General features: G+C 24.1%; 1 protein-coding gene across 1 annotated transcript in view; it reads left to right on the forward strand.

Moving 5' to 3' along the window:
• The window catches only part of LOC122502549 (sodium/calcium exchanger 2-like), a 94,639-nt gene that overhangs the window by 56,049 nt on the left and 15,249 nt on the right, over positions 1 to 23,341 (forward strand). The window contains exon 4 of the mRNA XM_043612664.1: positions 10,777 to 10,935. Coding sequence (XP_043468599.1) covers positions 10,777 to 10,935 — 159 coding nt within the window. The remainder of the gene's footprint in view (positions 1 to 10,776; positions 10,936 to 23,341) is intronic.

Genomic DNA, 23,341 nt, shown 5'->3' on the forward strand with positions numbered 1-23,341 from the left:
ACTAGTACAAAACAGATTTAAACTTTGTTCAAAACAATGTTAAAAACTAGTTCAAAAAGTGTTTATAACTAACTGCAAAACCTACACAAAACATGTTCAAAACAAGTACGAAACGTTTCCAAAACTAATTCGAAACATGTTCGAAACTAATAGAAAAATACGTTTAATTCTAGTTCGAAACTAGTACAAAACAGGTTTTGTTTTTTTTAAAACAGGTTCGAATCCTGTCAGTCATTCAAAAGAAGTACAAAATATATATTGAAGCCTAGTTCGAAACGAGTTCAAAACAAATTGAAACCTAATTCGAAACAAGTACAAAACAGATTGAAACCTAAATTGAAACATGTCCGCAACTAATAAAAAAGAATATATTTAAAACTACTTCAAAGCTAGTACAAAACGTGTTTAAAAACAGGTAAAAACAGTTTTTTATTCAAAATATACTCGAAACAAGTTTGGAACTAGTACAAAACCACCTTTGGAACAACTATCATACAGAGAAATGTAAAAATAGGAAAAAAATTCAATTAAAATTAAATCGAATGGAAAATTGTCAAGAAAACCTTTTTATTTCTTCTAGAAAAAAGAAAGAATACTGTCTGATTAATTTTTCCTACAAAAAAAAAACATAAAAGAAAAAAAACCACAAAAAAGTATATCATATCCGAATTACAATGCTGGAATGAATCTCACACACGTTCCTACAATAATAATTTGACGAGGAGTGTAGAATTCCAGGAAGTGCTGACATTGCGAACAATTTCTCGTTACTGCGCTTTGCAACGTGGTGGGTTACCAAAAAAAAAAAAAGAAAAAAAAAGAGAGATGAATTTTATTACATATACCGATCGAAAAACCCAATGAATCAACGCTCGCTCTTCTTCTCTCTCTTTCTCTATCTCTCTAGGGTCAGATGCGTCACGAATTTTATATACTCGACAATAAAATACGATACGTGTATCCAACATTATATTTATTTTTTTTTTCTTTGCCTTTTGCTCTCAATCTTGTCAGGCGAGAGATTCTCTTCTTCGCTTGACGCTATCCAATAATAAAATGCATGTCCATTCGACAATATTCTGATATGCCGGAGTGTCTGTATGTATACAGTATAGGGATAACGAAATTTGACAAGATGTCATTTTCTGTCAATGACACGCGACATAAAACATATTTCTATATTCAATCGGATATGTGTGGATTGTAATTTCACACTAGACGGAAAAGATATTTTCGAACGAAAGGATATTATTAAAAGTTGTGGAAATTCGAAAAAATAGCGAAAATGGTGAAAATAGTAAATGTAACAGAAATAGTGAAAGTAACAAAAAATAGTAAAAGTAGTAGAAAATAGTAAAAGTATTAAAAAAGCGAAAATAGTAAAGATAGTAAAATAAGCAAAAATAGTAAAAAAAAGTGAAGATAGTAAAAATAGTGAAAGTAACTAAAATAGTAAAAGTAACAAAAATACTAAAAAAAAGTGAAAATAGTATTAGCGAAAAAAATAGAATTAGCGAAAGTAGTAAAAAAGGCAAAAATAGCAAAAATAATGAAAGCAGCAAACATAGTAAAATTAGCAAAAATAGTAAAGATAGTAAAAAGCGAAAATAGTAAAGATAGTAAAAGTAGAAAAAATAGTGAAAGTAACACAAATAGTAAAAGTAGCAAAAATATTAAAAGTAGCGAAATGGTAAAAAAAGTGAAAATAGTAAAAGTAGCGAAAATAGTCAAAATATCAAAGATAGTAAAACTAGCAAAAATAGTGAAACTATCAAACATATTAAAACTATAAAAAAAAGTAAAAAATAAAAAAAGGGAAAATAGTAAAAGCAGCAAAAATAGTGAAACTATCAAACACAGTAAAAGTAGTAAGAAGCGAAAACAGCAAAGATAGTAAAGATAGTAAAAGTAGAAAAAATAGTGAAAGTAACAAAAATAGTAAAAAAAAGGGAAAATAGTAAAAGCAGCGAAAATAGTAAAAGGAAAAAATAGCAAAATTAGTGAAAGTATCAAAAATAGTAAAAATAGCAAAAATAGTGAAGGTATCAAATATATTAAATGTAGCAAATATAGTAGAAGTAACAAAAATAGTAAAAAAAAGTAAAAATAGTAAAAGCAGAAAAAATAGTGAAAAATAATTGAAAATAGGGTCGTTCATATACTACGTGGACAGTTTTTCAAAGATTTTTGACCCCACCCCCTCCCCCCTTGTGGACACAAAAATACATGGGATCGTGGACATTTTCAAACTTTTTTTAACCCCCCCCCCTCCCCCCAAAAGTGTCCACGTGGTATATGGACGACCCCATAGTAAAAGTAGCGGAAATAGCAAAAGTTCTAAAAATAGTAAAAGTAGCAAAGATAGTAAAAATTCTAAAAATAGAAAGATTGTAAAAAAAAGAAGAAAATAGTAAAAACAGTAAACATGTAGAAATAATAGTAAAAGCAGTAAAAATTAGTAAAAAATAATAGAAAAACGTTATAAAATCAGTTAAATGCAAAAATTAAATCAAAAATATTTTTAATTTAAAAAAAAAATTTTAATGTGCCATATATTTAATAATTTTTAATAATCTATTTCATCGTGTGTAAATCTTTAAAAGCTCAAGTCAGATGCAAAATGCAGAAAGCTTTTAAAAAATTTTCCACGACAGTGCTCTCTTTGCAAAAATACAAAAACACGAAAAGTACATTATGTCTAACGTTTTTAGGCAAAACTTATTCTATAACCCTGACATGCAATAACTTCTGCAGAAGAAAATCAAAATAATATTCTCAGGAAACACATCATATGTTTAAAAAAAAATTTTACAAAATATAATAAGTACTATAACTATTCTATAAAGTTTTTTTTTAATAAAAATAAATATAATTAAAATTTAATAATAGAGTAAATAAATAAAATAATAATAGTAAACAAATAAAAAAAGTCCAGCTTTTCAGAAATGTGTTCTTTTTCGAAAAAAGGGCCATTTTTTAATCAAATAAAAAATTTGTATAAAATTGAGCCCCGTGACCATTTTAATTTTTAAAGAAAAATTATTTTTTGTTTTAGAAAAAAATTACCAAAAGTGCCATTTTTTAAGTAAAACTATTAATTTAGATGAAATTCATCCTCTAGACCAATTTAATTTTTCAAGGAAAAATTATTTTACGTTTCAAAAATGAATGATAAACAGTTTCCCATCATTTTAAGTTTTTCGAAAATGTACCGTTTTTTCAAAAAGTGCCATTTTTTAAATAAAACTAATAATTCGAATGCAATTAAGCCTCTAGATAATTTTAATTTTTCAAGAACAAAATTGTTTTGCTTATAATATTGTTTCTCACTGGAAATATATTTTTTCCTATTTTCGTTGATATTTCAACGTTGTAAACTTGAAGTACCTTTTTGGGTCTTAGTTTTAACCCACTGTTTACAGTGAACTATATTTATATATAAATTCTCAACGTCCCCGTACATCAAGTTGTGTGTCACGTATGTTGACCATTATTTCTAGACTGAAACCGGGTCACGTATCTCGACAATCCCATGTAGATACTAGATCTCACCTGATAATCATACCCAAGGGTGGTTCAACTAGTGATTCTACGGGTCAGACCCGAGGATGACTAAAATCGTGTAATTTATTTCGTTTAAACATTTCAACATTTTTTTTATTTCAGAGTTAATTACCGAATTCTTTAAATTTATATTATTTTAAATTCACTAATTACTAATTACTAATTACTAATCCCTAATTACTAATCACTAATTAATAATCACTCATCACTAATTGACAATCACTAACTGATAATCACTAATCACTAATCACTAATAACTAATAACTAATAACTAATAACTAATAACTAATAACTAATAACTAATAACTAATAACTAATAACTAATAACTAATAACTAATAACTAATAACTAATAACTAATAACTAATAACTAATAACTAATCACTAATTATTAATCACTAATTACTAATTTTACTATTAATTAATTTTTTTTAATAACAATAATTAATTATTCATTAATTGTTAAAGCGAAAGGTCACTCCTGATTTTTTGCATTAATTACTTTTTGCTAATTTAAATTTACAGCTCAAGACAATAAATATTGCAGGCATAAATTTTTTAATGTTTTTTTAATTTCGCGAAAAAAGATAGTAATAATTTAATTTGATTATTAGAAGAAGCTTTTGTAAAAAATCTTAATCGTTTCCTCGTTGAAAAAAGCATAAAAACGATAACTTTTATCGTAAATAAAAAAGAAACTGTTCGTTATTTCAATTAAAACTGAATTTTTTCAAAGAGCATTAAAAAGCACTTGCTCTAATTAAATGCAAATGTGGCTTAATTATAGATCACATATAGACAAACCATTACAATCCTAACAAATAAAAAGACGAAAATTATAATTATAATTAAATATTTAATTAATATTAACACATTATATTTAATTATTATTAATATATTATTATTAGCATATTAATTGCAATATAAAAATAAATAAATATATTATATAAATATAATTAATAAATTATAAGAGACGGAATTATTAATTAAGAGAGTCAATAACTCATCTCGAAAGCAAAAATAATTCCCTCTGCTAAATTTATTTAAAGTAATAAATAAAAAAATGACATTATTCTGCATTAAAAGTATGCAAATCAATACAAAAGCTCAAGAATGACAATTTTTTCCAGCATTTTATGAACATTGTCATTGTTTTATATATTAGAAAAGTACGATAATAAATAAATAAATGGGCGTATATTATTGTCAAAGTCAAAATCATAATTGAATTTGAATTGTACATAAAACTTTCTCAATGCACGGTATACATAAACATGTATATATATTTATTGACTTTTCATAAAGAGAGAGAGAGAGAAAGGATTCGCGTATAATTTAATTTCGTCCAGACATGCCAGGTTATATATCATTTATAGTTTTGAATAACTATTAAACGGTTTATCGTAAATTTTAATATATAAGTGCGCTTTTTAGTCGTCAGCGATAATAATCAAATCCGCATATTAAATTTTCAATATTATTTAAAGTACGAAGAGTAATTATATCTTAATGAAAAATTAAATTTAACTTCATTTTAATTAAATTTTTCAAGAATTTTTCAAATTTTCAAGAAAATTATTCCAAAAGAAATGATTAAATTGAGAAAAAAAATTAAATTTTTTTAACAAAAGTATTTTTAAGAAAAACGTAGAGAATGAAAGATTTCCTTTAAAATTAAAATAAACTGCAAAGGAAAATCTTTGCAGTTTATTTTAATTTTAAAGGAAATCTTGAAATTAATTTGAATGATAAAATAAGTTATTTTGTAACAAAATGTGTAATAATAAATTATTTAATAATATTTAGTAATAAACTACTTCCTAATAAACTATTTAATAATAAACTATATAATAATAAACTATTTAATAATAAACTACTTAATAATAAACTATTTGATAATAAACTATTTAATAATAAACTATTTAATAAAAAAACTACTTAATAATAATCTATTTAAGTTAATAGTAAAATAATTTAAAAGATGCGTGTAGTATTTTTACCGAAAACTTGAGATCCTGCGTCTACGACTGCTTGAGTGGGACTGACGCTCTCGCAGAGCTCGCGCCGCGTTTTATACGTGAGCGTTCCGCCTATGAGAGCGCGCGCCTCCCCTCCACTCCCGAGTCGCCTTCACTCCCGTCCAGTACGCTTCGAATTTATACGCCACGACCCCTTAGATTCGTTTATAAGCGAATAATTCTCAACTCCGCGAAGCATTTCCCTGTCGACCTTTCCAACTAATGTGTCATACGTTTCGAAATGCAACTTTTTTAATTATTCCTAATTCCTAACTACGATACGACAATATTATTTACATGTCAACTGACCAAGTCCGATATTATTTACGTGTAATATTTTACAATATTATCATAAAGAAAATAGCGCAATAATTATCAAAAACAGTCAAACGAAAAACCTTTCTTTAATTATCACTAGTTTTTTTATAATGTAATGTAATCGAAAAAAGGTTTAATTCGAAAATATGTCGAAATTAATAGAAAGAAATTACAGGACGAGAAGTAATAACAATATCATAATTATATTATAATAATTATTGTATTATTATAATTTTATTATTACTTCTCGCCCTTTAATTGCTTTCTATTATTCAATAAAACAACGACACATTCGAACAACAAAATTACTTTTATTAATAATAAAAAGCTTTCTATTAATAATATAGTAATTATTACAAAAATATAATAATAATGAAAAAATGTTATTGTCCCTATTCACAACTACCGATAGGAACTGCGAAAGCACAATTATTAGACAAGTGAAAAGGATTAATGCATATATAGGAAGATAGCCGCAAAATGTGTCCCTCATTAAAATTGTTTCTAGAACTTTGCCAATAACCATATAAACCATATAGTGGTTAAAGAAGAAGAAGGGCGGGGGGTGGGAGAAGACTGCATACTTTGAGGTGTCTACTATGGTTTGTCAAGTAAAGATCGATAGTTTGATGAACCAACTCGAGTTCAATCTCTAGAGAACACATCACATGCACAATTACCAACACAGGTTCCCTAATAATTATAATCAACGTGTGTTAGGGAATTACATGATTAACCGCATCGCCTATCAAATGATTGATTTATATTCTCTCCGTCACTTTCACTAATCCAATTAACTACTTCTTTATTTCTAATCTCGTAATAATAATCAGAGATCTATTATTTTACGATTGAGCGAGTTCATTGTCTCCCTTGTTTACTGGTAATTACCATAAATACTAGTAATTAATGTCAATTCATTTTATTCATTTTTTTCATATATTCAATAATATTATTAATATTAATAATAATATTATTAATATTAATAATAATATTATTAATATTATTAAATTAATGTAAACCGTGTTCACTTCTGATTTATAAAATAATATTTACTAAAGCGAACATTTCAAAATTGTCCCCCCTTTTCGAAATCAGCCCCAAAGCGTAAAGGTTTCACCGCTTGTGAGAGAACCAGGAGCGTCACAAGAGTACTTTTCGCCCCTCGTTCAAAAGTTTCGTATCCACAATATAATTTTCTCTCAGAAAAAAGAAATATTTCTATTTCTTCATCGTTTCTTTTACATCAAATTCAAGTCACAGAAAATCTTTTTTTCAAATAGTGGGAAAAGTAATCTTATCCAAAGTCTGAAGTTACTTTAGAAGTCATTAGAGCGTAAATCAGTTTTGAAAAGTATAAACAATTCTGTGGAACAGGAGAATAGGAGTGTTCGTCTTAAATAGTAATTCGAAATGGGAAAAAAGAAAAAAGAAAAGTTAGAGGATTGTTGAGACGAGAGAGATAGAGAGAGGGAAAGACCATTAGCACTTAACTGACGACGTTTTGTTTTGTTACGTGCTCAGCAAAAGAGATGAAGTTATCAAGTGGCTGCGGATAATCCAAGCGAGGCTAATATAACGAGAATCCCTTATAACCACCTGGGACTATATAGTGAATCCCATATAGGGCAAACATGGCTTTTATGCCGTTACCTATCTCTACTCTCGCCAGTTCAAATCTTCAATTAACGACTATATTCCGACTAAATAGACGGCTTTTACTAAATCTTATTTTATAAATCTTATTTTACCTTTCATCACTGATTTTTCCTTCCTTTTCGTATTCAATAAATATTCATTTATTTATTTTATTTAATTAGAGTTTAAAACCTTTTCGAAATTCAATTATTTAAAAACAAATTCAAGCAATTTTAGTAAAAAATTTTTTTTTTTTAAATCAATTTTTATTATAGAAAATTCTACGAGAATTCAATTGAAGCGTTTTGTGCAGAAACCGCATAAGTCCATTTTTTTCAAAAATCACTTTTTTATGGAAAATTTATCTTTGAATGAAGCTTTTCAATCTGGTAAAATATTACATAAGTGACTAAACTCTAAACCCTTAAAAAAAATAATTAAAATATCATTTTGTGCAGAAACAGCACAAGTCCATGATAAGTTTTATATTTATTTGGGATATTCTTGACGTATTTTAATAATTTATATTAAACAGTTTATATTATAAATAAAAACACTCATGGGAAGCAAAAAGTGACAGTGGTGACTGAATTATTTTAAAATTAGAAAATATTGAAAATTGGTTAAATTTATTCTTAAAACAATTTTATTATTTATAAAATGTTACTAAAAATTATCCTAATTTAATATTTTAAATAAATGTTATTAAATATTTCATAAAACTTTGATATTTCACTGGATTTAATAAATTTTCTGTGTTTTTCATTTCATTTTGTGCAGAAACAGCATAAGTCCAAATGTTAATTTATTTTTTAATTTTTTATATTAAGTAGATAATTAATTAATCATATTGGATTTTTTAACTTATAGGTTAGTAGAATATAATGCAAAAAGCCGAATTAAAAAAAAATCTTAACATTTACGAGAAAAACAGTTTTTATTGATTCCTGAACAATTTCTAATTATGGACTTATGCTGTTTTTGCACAAAACGCTTCAATTATTTAGGTATAAATAATTTATTAAAGAATTGAATGTTTCTTAAACTTTAATTCTCATAAAGAGTTTTATCAACAAATTTTGAAATAATTGAATTATTTTGAAGAATTTTAATAAAGCTGTATCAAAAATAATTGAACTCCTGAAAAGAATTTTATTACTTATGAAAATAATAACAAATAATTCAATAACTTTAAAAATTTTATAATTTCTGAAAATAATTAAATTCCTGCGAGGAATTTTATTAAAATTTTTGAAAATAATTAAATATTTTATGAATAATCTTGATAAAATGTAATTCTTTCGAGGAATTTAATTAAAATTATATTAAAAATAATTGAAATCCTTCAAAGGATTTTTTTTTCGAAAAATAATTAAATTTTTGTGAAGAATTTTATTAAAAATTTGGAAAATAATTTTTATTCAAGAATTTTTTATTAAAAATTTTGAAATAATTGACTTTTTTTTCTAAGAAATCAATTGCAATTGAATTGAAAATAATTGAATTTATTCGAAGAAATTTATTATGAATATAATTGAATTCTTGCATTGAATTTTATTCAAATTTTTCTAAATAATTAAATTCTACTGAAAAATTTTATTATTTGTGAAAATTATTGAATTTTTGAGAAGAATTTTATTAAAATTTTGAGAATAATTGAATTTTTTCGATGAATTTAATTAAAATTCTATTGAAAATAATTGAAATCTTGGGAAAAATTTTATTATTTATGAAAATATTTTAATTCTCGCAAAGATTTTTATTACATTTTTTTGAAAATAATTGAAATTTGTAAAGAATTTTATTAAAATTGTATTTAAAAAATTATTGACTTTTTGTAATTAATTTTATTAAAATTTTTAAAAATACAAGTTGAATTCTTGCAAAGAATTTTATTTAAGTTATGTAAAAAATTGAATTTAGGTAAAGAATTTCATTAAAAATAATTGAAAACTTGGGAGAAATTTCATTATTTATATGAAGATATTTTAATTCTCGCAAAGATTTTTATTACATTTTTTGAAAATAATTGAATTTTGAAAAGAATTTTATTAAAATTTCTTGAAATAATTCAATTCTTTTGAAAAATTTTATTACCCTTTTCGAAAGTAATTGAATTCTTACGAAATATTTTATTATTTAGAAAAATAATTGAATTAAATAATTTTATTGATATTTAAAAAAAAATTAGTGAATTATTTCAAAGAATTTAATTAAAATTGTATTAAAAAATTATTGACATTTTGTAATGAATTTTATTAAAATTTTTAAAAATAATTGAATTCTTGCGATGAATTTTATTTAAATTACGTAAATAATTGTAAATAATTGTCCTGTCAAAAATGTTAATATTTTTGTCAATAATTGAATTATTGCGAAGAAATTTATAAAAAATTTGACAATAATTAAATTCTTATGAAATTTTTATTATTTATGAAAATAATTAAATGTTTACGTAGAATTGTATCAAAATTTTTCAAATTGAATTTTTTTGGAAAATGTTATTAAAATAGCAGATATTGAATATCATTAGTTTGAGGATATTTTTTGAAAATAATTGGATTTCTGCAATCATTTGAAACTTTTAAAAAATTCAATTTTTTTTGTTATTATTTTCTAGAATAAATATATAAAATTTAATTAAATAAAAAAAATTGTGTAAAATTTACTGTATTAAATATTGTATGTGTAAAGAGACGAAGGAGTTAGACAGTGTTTTCCAGGGGAGTGACAACGCGGGTCATGAACCTGTAAGGCTTCCGACTTGAACGAAGACTGATGCTGTGTAGTATTGAGTTTAGGATAATTCGCGACCTAATAAGCCTCAGGACTAATTATGTTTACACGTTGAGAAAATTCGTTAACGTCTCTTACACGCGTCACAAGACAATGTTTTTCAAATCTCAACATAGAAATTTTATTAAAGACTTCAATTACATTACAAGTATAACAAACATTTAAAAAAATCACTAAAACAACTATTAATGTTTTTTAAAATTACGATAATAATTCTAAACATTATAATAATATAATTTTTAGAATTATTATCGTAATTTTAAAATAATACTATAAATAATAATAATAATAATAATAATAATAATAATGATATTAAATTAAAAGATTATTCATTTTCCCCACGTGTAATAATTGAGTCTAAAAAATTATAAACTAGACTCCTTTTAAAGTATAAAAAAATGTGTACCAAAATGTAAATTTTTGTTATTTTTCGCTTGTTACAGATATTGCTGGTGGATACCTCTGTTTTTTTGTGAGCATAATTGGCATTGGAATAGTAACGGCAATTATTGGGGACATAGCATCTTATTTTGGATGCACCTTGGGTATTAAAGATTCAGTCACTGCCATTGTATTTGTGGCGCTCGGTACCAGTATTCCTGGTAAGTTTAATTTTAAATTGTTTTACATTATTTACCGAATAAATTTTCACTCCAAACAGGACTAATTTCGCATATTATTGACGTAACATTTATAAATCTACCAAAAAGTTCCCTATAAAAACTTTGAAAATCAAAACATTTTTATTGTTAAAAAGAAAAAAAAATATATTCGTTTTCAAATATTGTTTTTCTTTCCAAACAAATAAAAGAATGATTTTCTTCAAATTGAATCCACTTTCAAAATAATACCACAATCAAGAAAATAAAAAATAAGTAAATGAATGTTCTAAAATAACAAATAGATTAAATATTTCCAATTTGAAAATGGAAATTTCGAAAATTGTAAATTTAGTTTTCCATTTAGTCTTTTGACATTTGAAACGTCAAAACAATAACAGAATTTCAATTCTACTTGTACAGTTTAAAGCAAAACGTAGAGTTATCTTTAAAATTTTCTACTTCAAATACAACATTTACAATAAAAAAGTATTTGTATCGAAATTCTTATTATTTTTAAAAAACTATCACACGTGTCACTAGAAAAATTATCATCAATCACTTTTTGCTTGCTTTTGTGAAAATAAAATGGAAATTAAATTGCATCTAACTGAGAATATAGATTATCGTTTCATTTTTCCATCAATCACAAAAATAAATGACAAATTTTCGTTCAAATGTCGACTATATATTATCAGGGTTTACACAGGTCAGGAAAATCAGAAAAAAATCAGGAATTTTTATTAAAAGTATGGAAAAAAATTTAATTTTTAGAATTCATAAGAAAATTTTGAATTTTGGTGTTGCATATTTAAAGAAAATTTCTCTATTAAAACAGTATATAAGAGTGAATGAAAATAAAGAAAAAACTTCTCTAACCGTATAAACGCGATGAAAAATTCCACCATTGACTATCCATATAACTATTTAATTGAACCGATAAATTTATTATGGAGGCGAGACAAATTTTCATGGTCCATTGCAACCAATATTCTCGACGACATTTATTTCAAGAAAATATATATCCTTATAAATAAAATCAGACGTCTGTGTTTGTACATTGCTTAAACCTTCGAAATTTTAGCATGAATAGAATGTTATAAACATCAGCGATTGCAAGAAAAAAAAAATTCTAATTAATATATCTGGGTCATCAAAATTAATTTAATTATAAATTAATAAAAAGTAACCACAGCCAATAACAAACAGAACATGATGAATTATTTTTTTTTTAACTTTATAAGTTATTTGTTTATTAACAATTGTTCATAAACAAATTATTTATGGATCGTAAGCTACTACTAAAACAATTCCAATTAATATCCGGGTCATCAAAATTAATTTAATTACAAATTAATAAAAAGTAACGACAGCCGATAATCAGCAGAAGATGAAAAATTATTTTTTTTTAACTTTTTAACTTTTTGTTTATTAACAATTGTTAATAAAAAAATTATTTATGGGTTCTAAACTACTGCTGAAACAATTCCAATTAATATCTGGGTCATCAATATTAATTTAATTAAAAATTAATAAAAAAAGTAACCACAGCCGATAATCAGCAGAAGATGAAAAAAAAAAATCTTTTTAACTTTTAAGTCTTGTGTTTATTAACAATTGATAATAAAAAAATTATTTATTGCTCCCAATCTACTACTGAAACAATTCCAATTAATATCCAGGTCATCAAAACTAATTTAATTAAAAATTAATAAAAAGTAACCACAGCCGATAATCAGCAGAAGATGAAAATTATATTTTTTTTAACTTATCAGTCTTTTGTTTATTAACAATTGTTACTAAAAAATTATTTATAGGTCCTAAGCCACTACTAAAACAATTCCAATTAATATCTGGGTCATCAAAATTAATATTATTAAAAATTCATAAAAAGTAACCACAGCCGATAATCAGCAGAAGATGAAAATTGTTTTTTTATCTTTATAACATTTTGTTTATTAACAATTGTTAATAAAAATATTATTCTTGGGTCCTAAGCCACTACTAAAACAATTCCAATTAATATCTGGGTCATCAAAATTAATATAATTAAAAATTCATAAAAAGTAACCACAGCCGACAATCAGCAGAAGATGAAAAAAAATATTTTTTTTAACTTTTAAGTCTTCTGTTTATTAAAATTTTTTAATAAAAAAAATTATTTATATCTACTAAGCTACTACTTAAACAATTCCAATTAATATCCGGGTCATCAAAATTAATTTAATTAAATATTAATAAAAAGTAACCATGCACAGCCGATAATCAGCAGAAGATGAAAAATTATTTTTATTAACTTTATAACTTTTTGTTTATTAACAATTGTTAATAAAAAAATTATTTATTGATTCTAAGCTATTATACTAGATCTATTCCAATTAATATCTGCGTCTTTAAAATAATCAGCAGAAGATGAAAAAAAAAATTTTTTTATCGAACTTTATCTTTTGTTTATTAATAATTGTTAAAAAAAAAATTATTTATTGTTTAGTATATATATACTGCATTTATAGATACATAGATATCGAATTTTACGTCTAGTCTGACATGAGTCTGACCCACATAACTTTTCATGTAAGAGAGAAAATTTTCGTGAAAGATGAAGTGCAAGTAGTATAAAGGCTGTTTTCGTCAGACGCGCAGTAGATCAAGGTGAAAATAGCATCAGACAACATTCATTCTCTGCATGTGTACCCATAACTCTCCGCAAACAGTATAAATTCAAGGTTTTTAAAACGTTTCGCGCAAAATCAACGTGAATGAAGCAATTTTTTTTTTATTATTATTATTTTTCCCTTCATTCTTATACCCTCCAATCGGGCAAAAATTATGTAAACGCAAACAGATTATTCGCTCGGAAAAATATATTATGGAAAATTCAGCATTTTATAAAAGAATAATATTTATTTTTTCATTTTATTTCCTACATACATAGTTTATTCTTTTTTTTATCATATGCACAATTTAGAAATTTTTATCTAACTTGACTTTCTCTAAACGAGTTTATATTTTAAATTAATTTCCTGTCAATAGAGTTAATTATAATTAGTAATTAGAAAATTATTAATATTTAATTGAAAATAATTTTGTGAAATATTTAAATTATTATTTTTTTTATATAATTTTAATAATTTAAGAGGATAAAAAGGAGATTAGATAATTCTTTCCTAATTTCAAAATTTTGAATGTTCTCCTCTTCGCTTGAAAATTTCAAGCGAAAATGAAAAATATTTCTAGAAATTCACCGCGACTCTCTCATTCATTCATCTTTTTTCTCTCTCTCTCTCTTCGAAAAAGCAGACAGCAAACTCTTGATCTTTACGATGAGAGTAATTTTCCCCCCACTCCGTTTTCCATCTTTACGAGAATCATATAATATGTACGAGCGTAAAAAGGTCGTCCAATGTCCTCTTCATGAATCAGAAAATAGGTGAGCAGGGGTTTTACCATAGAGAACTATATTCAACTCCCTTGGGCTCCATTGTTTCGTCGCACAAAGCCTGCATAATGAATTATCACTATATACCCTTAAACCCCCACACACACACACACACACACACATGGACACAATTATTTAGAGATTATCCCATTTACGCGCCATTTAAAAAAGACCACAACAACCATTTAACGATTAAAGTGCCTATTGACTACACCTTTAGTGTGAAGAAAGGAAGGAAGGAAGGAAGAAAAGCCGAGTTTCACACACAACATAATCTTCACACCTTTTTGAGTTAATTGACCTTCTAATTGAAATATTCATCGTACATGAGGGAGGCAATTTTTTTTCCTTCTTTTTTTCTAATTTCGTTATTTTATAAATGATACGGAGATAAATTTTTTTAAATAGCAAAAAAGAAGCAGAAAAATAATTTTGACTCTCTGAGAAGAATTATCAATTAAAATTTTTGAAAATAATTGAATTTTTTCGAAGAATTTTATTAAGAAAGAATTTTTGAAAATAATTGAATTTTTTGAAGAATTTTATTAAGAAAGAATTTTTGAAAATAATTGATTTTTTTGAAGAATTTTAAGAAACAAAATTAACAGGAATTAATAATTAATTTACGTTAATTTCGTTTCTTTCTTAATTTTTTAAAGAATTTTAAAATTTTTGAAAATAATTGAATTTTTTGAAGAATTTTAAGAAAGAATTTTCGAATTTTTGAAAACAATTTAATTTTTTCGAAGAATTTTATTAAAAAAGAAACAAAATTAATAGGAATTAATAATTAATTTCCGTTAATTTCGTTTCTTTCTTAATTTTTAAAAGAATTTTTAAATTTTTGAAAATAATTGAATTTTTTGAAGAATTTTAAGAAAGAATTTTTAAATTTTTGAAAATAATTGAATTTTTTCGAAGAATTTTATTAAGAAAGAAACAAAATTAACAGGAATTAATAATTAATTCCTGTTAATTTTGTTTCTTTCTTAATTTTTAAAAGAATTTTCGAATTTTTGAAAACAATTTAATTTTTTCGAAGAATTTTATTAAGAAAGAAACAAAATTGTTTCGAGTAAATATTTTCATTTTCTATCTTTTTTTTTTATTAAATCAACAGATTGAATTATTAAATGAAATACAAGTTTTTTCACTCGAGTTTGGCCAAGTGCAACGATATTTTCCACATTTAATTTTTAAATATAGTGTTGAAATTAATTGGACAAATAAATTTTGCTTGATTAAAACAATATATTCGTCTCGAATATACATATAGTGTAGGCGTAAATTTTGTATGTATAGAAAATTATTACCTTAATTAATATTTGTTAATTAATTTTCTTTTTCAAACTCATTTAGAATACCTTCAACGAACGGAAACAAAATATTTGGACAAATTTAAAAAATCACTTTTTAAATAATTTTTCACTACAATTTTCGTTGATTAAATACAGATAATTATTACTGAATAAAATTATTATTTTTATTACTATTATTTTATTCTCATTATTTTAATAAAATGTTGCCCAACTACATTAAGTAATTAAATTTAAAAATTTGTAATAATTAATGAAGAAGTAATTCATAAATTAAAAAATATTCCGCATTTGTAATTTAAAATTAATTAGGTGTTATTATTATATATTATAATTGAATTCCAACGAAAATTTTTCATTAATTATGAAAATGGTTGAATTCTTAAAATAAATTTTTTCAAATAATTAATTATTTTATCACTTATTTTTGTATTTAAATAAATAAATTTTTATACAATTATTTTGATAAGAATTGATTTGAAAAATTATTTGAGTTCAAATTTTAGAATGTAATTGAATTTTTGCGAAGAATTTCATTGAAATTTTTAAAAATAATCCAACTCTTTCGAAAAATTTCATTAAAATTTTATGGAAAACAATTAAATTCTTCCGAAGATTTTTCTTAAAATTTCTAAGAATAATCGATTCTCTGAGAAGAATTCAATTAAAATTTTTGAAAATAATTGATTTTTTTCGAAGATTTTTATTAAAAATTTAAAAAATAATTAAATTCTTTCGAGGAAAATAATTTAATTCTTGTGAAGAAGTTTAGAATGTTATATAAACTTTTTTTTAATAATATAATTTAATTGAAAATTTTTGAAAATAATTGAATTCTTTCGAGGAAAATAATTCATTTCTTGAAAAAGAAGTTTAAAATGTTCTTAAAAATTTTTTTTAATTAATTGAATTCAATTGAAAATTTTTTTTAAATTTTAGAAAATAATTGAATTGTTGCGAATAATTTCATTAAAATTTTTAATAAAAATATATTCAATTATTTCGAAATATTTCATTGAAATTTTATGGAAAATAATTTAATTCTAATTGACAATTTTTATTGAAAATTTTGAAAATAATTGATTTTCAAAGGAATATTTTTTATTCAATTCTTCTATTGATTCAATTCTTATAAAGAAATTTTTTAAAAACTTTCTCAGAAGAATTCAATTAAAATTCTTAAAAATAATTGAATTTGAAGAATTTTATTAAAAATTTAAAAAATAATTGAATTCTTTCGAGGAAAATAATTTAATTTTTGTGAAGAAGTTCAGAATGTTATTGAAATTTTTTTAATTAATTGAATTCTTTTGGAAATTTTTATTTAAATTTTTGAAAATAATTGTATTCCAGTAAATTTTTTTTTAATTACGAAAATAATTGAATACTTAAAATAAATTTCATTAAAATTGTATTAGAAATTAAATTTAAAAAAATTTCACATTAAAATTATTTGAAATTTAAATTAAAATCGTATTGAAAATTAAATTTCAAAAATTTCTAAATTGAAATTTTTTGAATTTTTAATTAAAATAAAGAAAAATACATAAAATAATAATAAATTAAATATTTGATTAGGAAGAAATATTTGATTTTTTAAATAATTTAATGTAGAAATTCTCCAGAAAATTGGATTTTGAAAAATTGTAGGTAATTACAATTTTTTTGGACATAATCGACTTCCCGAAATAATTTTAAAAATTGAAACAATCAAAAGTTTTGATAAATTTCATTAAAAAGTTTCAAAATTTTTTATCAAATTTATTTTCTGGATTTATAAATTTCTAATAAAATAATTTCCAATAAAAAGAGTCAGAGAGAGAGAGAGAGAGAGAGAGAGAGAGAGAGAGCCGAATTATAATACAGTTTTTCTTTCCTAATTGCATTTTTTTCATTCTACAAATATTCAAATTCTTTGACTTTTGTTTTCCATATTTCCCTTTGACTTCACTTCTTTGCATTGTCAACCGTTTGTCATATACAAAACACGTATGACAAGGAAAAATTAAAAGAAAAGAAAAAAAGATCTGTGAATTTTATTCCCACGAAAAATGTAGGTCAACTCAATTCGCGTTTATTTTTGTCATATCCTCTGTTATCAAAAAATAAACCAACTGTAGTCACTTTATAACCGTTTTCATAAATCATTTTTAGATCAAGGATCCTGATGACATTTTAAAAAATGTCTTCCTCACTTTTTTTTTATTCTTTTTCCCTCCAATCGTTCATCAGTGCATTTTCCAAATGTCATTAATACACACTCAAAAAAAAAAAAAAAAAATAATAATAAAAAAAAATGATTAATTTCTCTCCTTCCAATTTTGAAAAAACCGGACAATAAGAGTGAAAAATATATTGAAATTTGTTTTCTGTAAATAAAAAAATAAAAAATAAATAAACAATTAAATTAACAAATAAAAGTTTTTATTAATAAAAAAAATTTTAATAAAAGTTTTTAATTTATTACCTAATGTTAATTTTTATTAATATTAATTATTAATATTAATAATTATTATTATTTAATTTTTTTCCATTAAAGAAAAAACTTTTTTTAATTCTCCAAAGTAAGGTAACGAAAATATTAATAAAATTTAAACAAAATCCACTAAATGAGACTTTTTGGATAACTTTTCAAAGAAAATAAAACAAAAACGAAAAAATAAATTTTTTACAACTTAATACGATAAAAGAAAACTTTTTTTTATATAAAAGCTACTAGATGGCACTTTGTAGTTTTAAATGATCGTTATGGACTCTCTTCAGACGAAAAAGTTTCGATAGGACAAAGGATGCCTGATGAACAACGAGAGGAAGTTTCCACAAAACTTTTCCCCTCATTTTCTCATCTGGTCTTTTATGTATATTTGTAAAATCGGACAAAGACCGGTAAATAGGCAAAGAAAAAAGAATCGTTAAGAACAGAGAGAAACGAATTTTTAATTTAACTAAAGAAAAGAAAAAAAAATCTATCATTTTCCCATTGTTCTCTAATAAAAATTTTCTTTGATTTCTCACTCAGAGAAAAGTTCAGTAATCGTCAAACTATTAAATTTTATTTATAACGATTTATTTGTAGATTCAATTAAAAATTTGTTATCATAAATATTAATATTAAATTTATATAAAATATTTTATTTTATTTGTATTTTCATAAATTTTTTTCTTATAGAACAAAATGTAAAAGAAAAAATAAAAATAATAAAATATATTAAAAAAAAAATTTTACAATAAAAATATAAAAAATAACAATTGAAAAGTTACAGAATTTTTTGATTAAAGATATTAATTAATAATAAATAATTGATATTAAAGTATTTTTATTTAAATTTTTGTTTCGAATTGTCTTTTTTGAATTTCGCGCCAATTTATCGTCTAGACGGCATAAAAACACCGCTTGTGAGAGAACTTTCATGCCATCTAGGCGGCAATTTAATGAATTTTTTGGCGCGAAATTCAAAATTAGAAAAAACCTAATGAATATTTTAATATTCATAATATTGGCGCGAAATTTAAAATAAAAAAAATCCTAATAAATAAATAAATATTCATAATATTGGAGCGACATTCAAAAGAGAAAAAAACCACATCAATAATAAATATTCATAATATTGACGCGAAATTCAAAACAGAAAAAACCAAATTTGTGCTGAATTCAAAAATTCCGTCTCTCTAATAAATAAAAATAATAATCCTCTCTAAAGACATACTATTGTTTTAGAAGAAAACAAATCAATAACACAAAAAAACAAAATTGAACTTTTTAATTGTTATCATCTCCCGTCTCTCTCGATGCTTTCACAACTTTGTCACTGTTTCTCTGAATAAATTACAGGAATTTCTGCGGTTAAAATTAAACCAAATAATTGGCAATTGTGTTAGACAAGAGGAGAAAACAATGTACGCCATCAGGCGGCACTGTATATATATATGTATTTTATTTGAAAATTATTTGAAAAGGCTGAAATTGAAATGAAATTGGCGTCAGTTTGTAAACTTGGCTATTAACATTTTCACGCTTCAATGTTTATAAATAGATTTTTTCTTGTTAAAATTCGCCCATTGAAATAGTAAATATTTATTTAAACTGCAGCATTTTAATCACAAAATACAATAAATTGTCTCTATTATTTTCTCATTCATATATTTCAATCAATCAAATTATTCTTTATTCTAAATAATCTACTCTATTTTTAGAAATTTAATTTAGAATTTACTTTTTTAACTCCTATTTAACTTTTTAAATTTTTTTAACTCCCGAAATCTTTAAAATATTTTAACCATTGATTTACTTTTCTTACTTGTTAATTCTTTTTTTTTAATTTAATTTTTTTAACTTGTTTATAGTTTTTTATACCTATTATTTGCAATTTTAGTTTTTTTTAAATTTTTCTTTTGCTTTATTACCTTCTTTGTAATTTTTTTTATTTTTTTGCAATTTTCGTTCTATTTTCACTTTTTAACACAGGGGCCGTTCAAAAAATACGTAACGCTTTTATTTTTACTATTCTTTTTACATTTTTTGTTTCATTTACATTATTGCTTACACTTTTCGCTTTATTATGTTTTTTAAATATTTTTTATTCTTTTAATTTTATTATTGTTCGCATTTTTTATTATTATTTTATTTAATTATCTTTTACATTCTTTATTATTGTTTGATTTAATCTTTTATATTCTTTACAATTATTTAATTTAATTATTTCTTACATTCTTTATAATTATTTAATTCAATTATTTTTTACATTCCTTAGATATTTAATTTATTTTTTGAGTCTTTAATTTCGTCAGTTTTTACATTTTAAATACTTGAGAATTGCAGAAATATTGTAATATTTCCGTTAGTAATTAAATATTAACAAAATTTTATTGACCCTCGCGGGATTCGAACTCGGGACCCAACGCACTGTAGACCAGTACGCTAACCACTGACCTACGCCACACACCTAATTTTCCTATATATCTTTAGCATGTTTTTCTTAATATTATAACCACAATCGATCTTAAACTTGTTTCGTAACAATTTTTTTAGAATATTTTCAATAAAAAAATTCTTCCAAAATCGACTCGTACGTTTATTCTTGTAAATAAATAATTAAAAATACTGTCAAATTAATAAAAAAAAAAATATTCTTAATTTCCCATATTCTGAAATTTTCTATTAAAAAAATAAGAAATAAATAAAAATAGAAAAGGAAAATTTAGTGAAAAATGAGAGGAAAGATAATATTTATGATTTATATACATGTATATAAAGAAAAAAAAAGAAAGAAAAATGGAAAACCTTCTTGCACCCTTTTTATACGATATGTGACTCAACTGGCGTAGAATGACTGATAAGAAAATCCCAGAGTTGGCAGACGTGATAGAAAAGGGGGATGTACGGTGAGGAGAGTGAGAGAAAGAGAGAAAAAGAGAGAGAGAGAGAAGGGGTATCAAAATATCTACATGGCACTGAACTAGGAAAGTGCCAGTTGGTGGCTTCTATATTGCTCTACATTTAGGTGCGTGATGTAAATATTTGAGAGAATTTACCGTTTGTTACCTAGACGGCATCGTTAAACTAAATTATTTTAGCGCCAAAAACCCAGACATTATTTATTCCCCCTCCCCTCTCTCTTAAATTTTACGCCAATTTTTAAATTATAAATTCTCTCCCACTCTTCATTTTGTATTTTACACTGTCAATTTATTTATAACATTTAATTTGTTACTTCATTATTATAAATTTAATTATTTTTAATTAATTTTAATAAATAAACTAATTACTAATTTCAATTCAATTTAAACAAAAATTTCCTTTTATTTACTTGATTTAAATTTTAACCCATTTTAAAAAAAAAAGTACCGATTAATTGAATATAGAAATTTATGTGTAAAAATCAGAGTAAAAACAAATTTTTAAATTCTTTTTTTGCGAGGATAATTCAGCAGCGCCTGTGGTATTGTCGACCCACCATGCATTAAAGCGGAAACATTAAAGATAATAGTTTTCCATGAAGAAAGGAAGGGAGACAATGTCGTGCATACGGGGGAAAAAAGTAACTGTTGCCATTGAACAGGCGCATAATGTTTCTAAATTTAGAAAAAAGAAATTTTTTTTTGCTACTTCCGTGTATAACAGATTGCTATCACAAAAGGGACAAATTCTCTCTCACTCTTTCTCTCACTTTCTCTTTTTCCTCCTCCACCCTGACTTCTAAAGTTCAACTTCACTAAGTATATTGCTTATTATTCAAGGAATTTTAAAACAAAAGCATCGATAATGACACTTTTGGAAAAACTGCCGCGCAAGACTGATTGCAATCAAACAGGAGCCGACTCTCCTGCTTTGTAAATTGACATTTAAATGGTGACACAGTTCAAATTTTTAATTATCTTACAATATAAAAAATAATAAATATTTAATAATTTAATAGTTAATTTAATTTTTTTATTTATTTCTTAACTTTATTTTTAATTTTAATAAAATAAATTTAATAATAAATGAAAGTATTAATAAAAAAAATTTAAATAAAATGAATATTTGTATTATTTCTTTTTTGAATTTAGCGCCAATTTAGTTCTTTAAATCGCCGCCTAGACGGCATGAAAATTCTCTCACAAACGAAATTAAACAAATGAACTACATGAATTATAATATAATACAATACCACCAGGTGCTAAGAAATTGTTAATTTATTTTTAATATTTATTAGTTTTAGTTTTAATAAAATTTTAATTTTATTAAAGTAAAGTGAAGTAAAGTAAAAAATAAAAAATACTAGGAAATAAAAATTAGAAAAAGAGAAATTGGTATTTAAAAAAAAGAGGAGAAAAAAAATTCATAAAGTGACCATAACACTATTTTCGTTGGATCCTTAAATGCAAATGTTGAACGGAAAGCTCTTTTACAAGGGGCCAAGCACCCCTGTTGAATGACTATATCTATACGACCGTGTGTCTCCCGTTACGCTCGTCCTTCCCACCTTTCTCTCTCTCTCTCTCTTTCTCTCAAAAAAGAACACCTTACTTGCAAATGCATTAAAATTTAATCTTCTATTCTTACATCGTGGTGTTATACAAAGTCTGTACAGCAATATAATGCAAATGTAATTAGGGAATTCAATTCCAGTAGGACAGACTTTAATTTCCCCCCACCCCTTCCTTATACTCCTTTTCAAGTTAGTCACTTTACACAGAGCCCTTCCTTTTCATTACCACGAAATCTGAACATGTACTTAATGAAATTCCCAAGGCTATACATAACGAACAAATTGTGGAATTCGTGGTTGTAAACGGTAAATCAGAAATTGCTTGTGTGACTCTCTCTCTCATCTGGTACATTTCTCCATTGCATTGGATGGCGAAGTATATATAGGGAGGGTGAGAGAGAGAAAGTCAAGCCAAAACCCTGGGAAACTTGTGTATCATAGGGCGTAGGCAACCCGTTTTACTTCACCGCGCAGACGCAAATTTTCTTCATTTTCGACTTTTTCGAAAGTAATTTCTATTTTAAAAATGGAAAAATAAATTTTTCAAAGTTTTATGTCTTTTTGTTTTTTACTACGCTTTTCTTTCTTTATGTGATTTTTTACCTGATTTTATATTTTTAAAATAAATTACCTACTTTTTTCTCGAAATTTGTATAAATTAGACAAAATTTCGCCAAAAATTA

The sequence above is a fragment of the Leptopilina heterotoma genome, unplaced genomic scaffold (genome assembly GCF_015476425.1).
Source record: "Leptopilina heterotoma isolate Lh14 unplaced genomic scaffold, ASM1547642v1 Lhet_234, whole genome shotgun sequence".
NCBI classification, from domain to species: domain Eukaryota; kingdom Metazoa; phylum Arthropoda; class Insecta; order Hymenoptera; family Figitidae; genus Leptopilina; species Leptopilina heterotoma.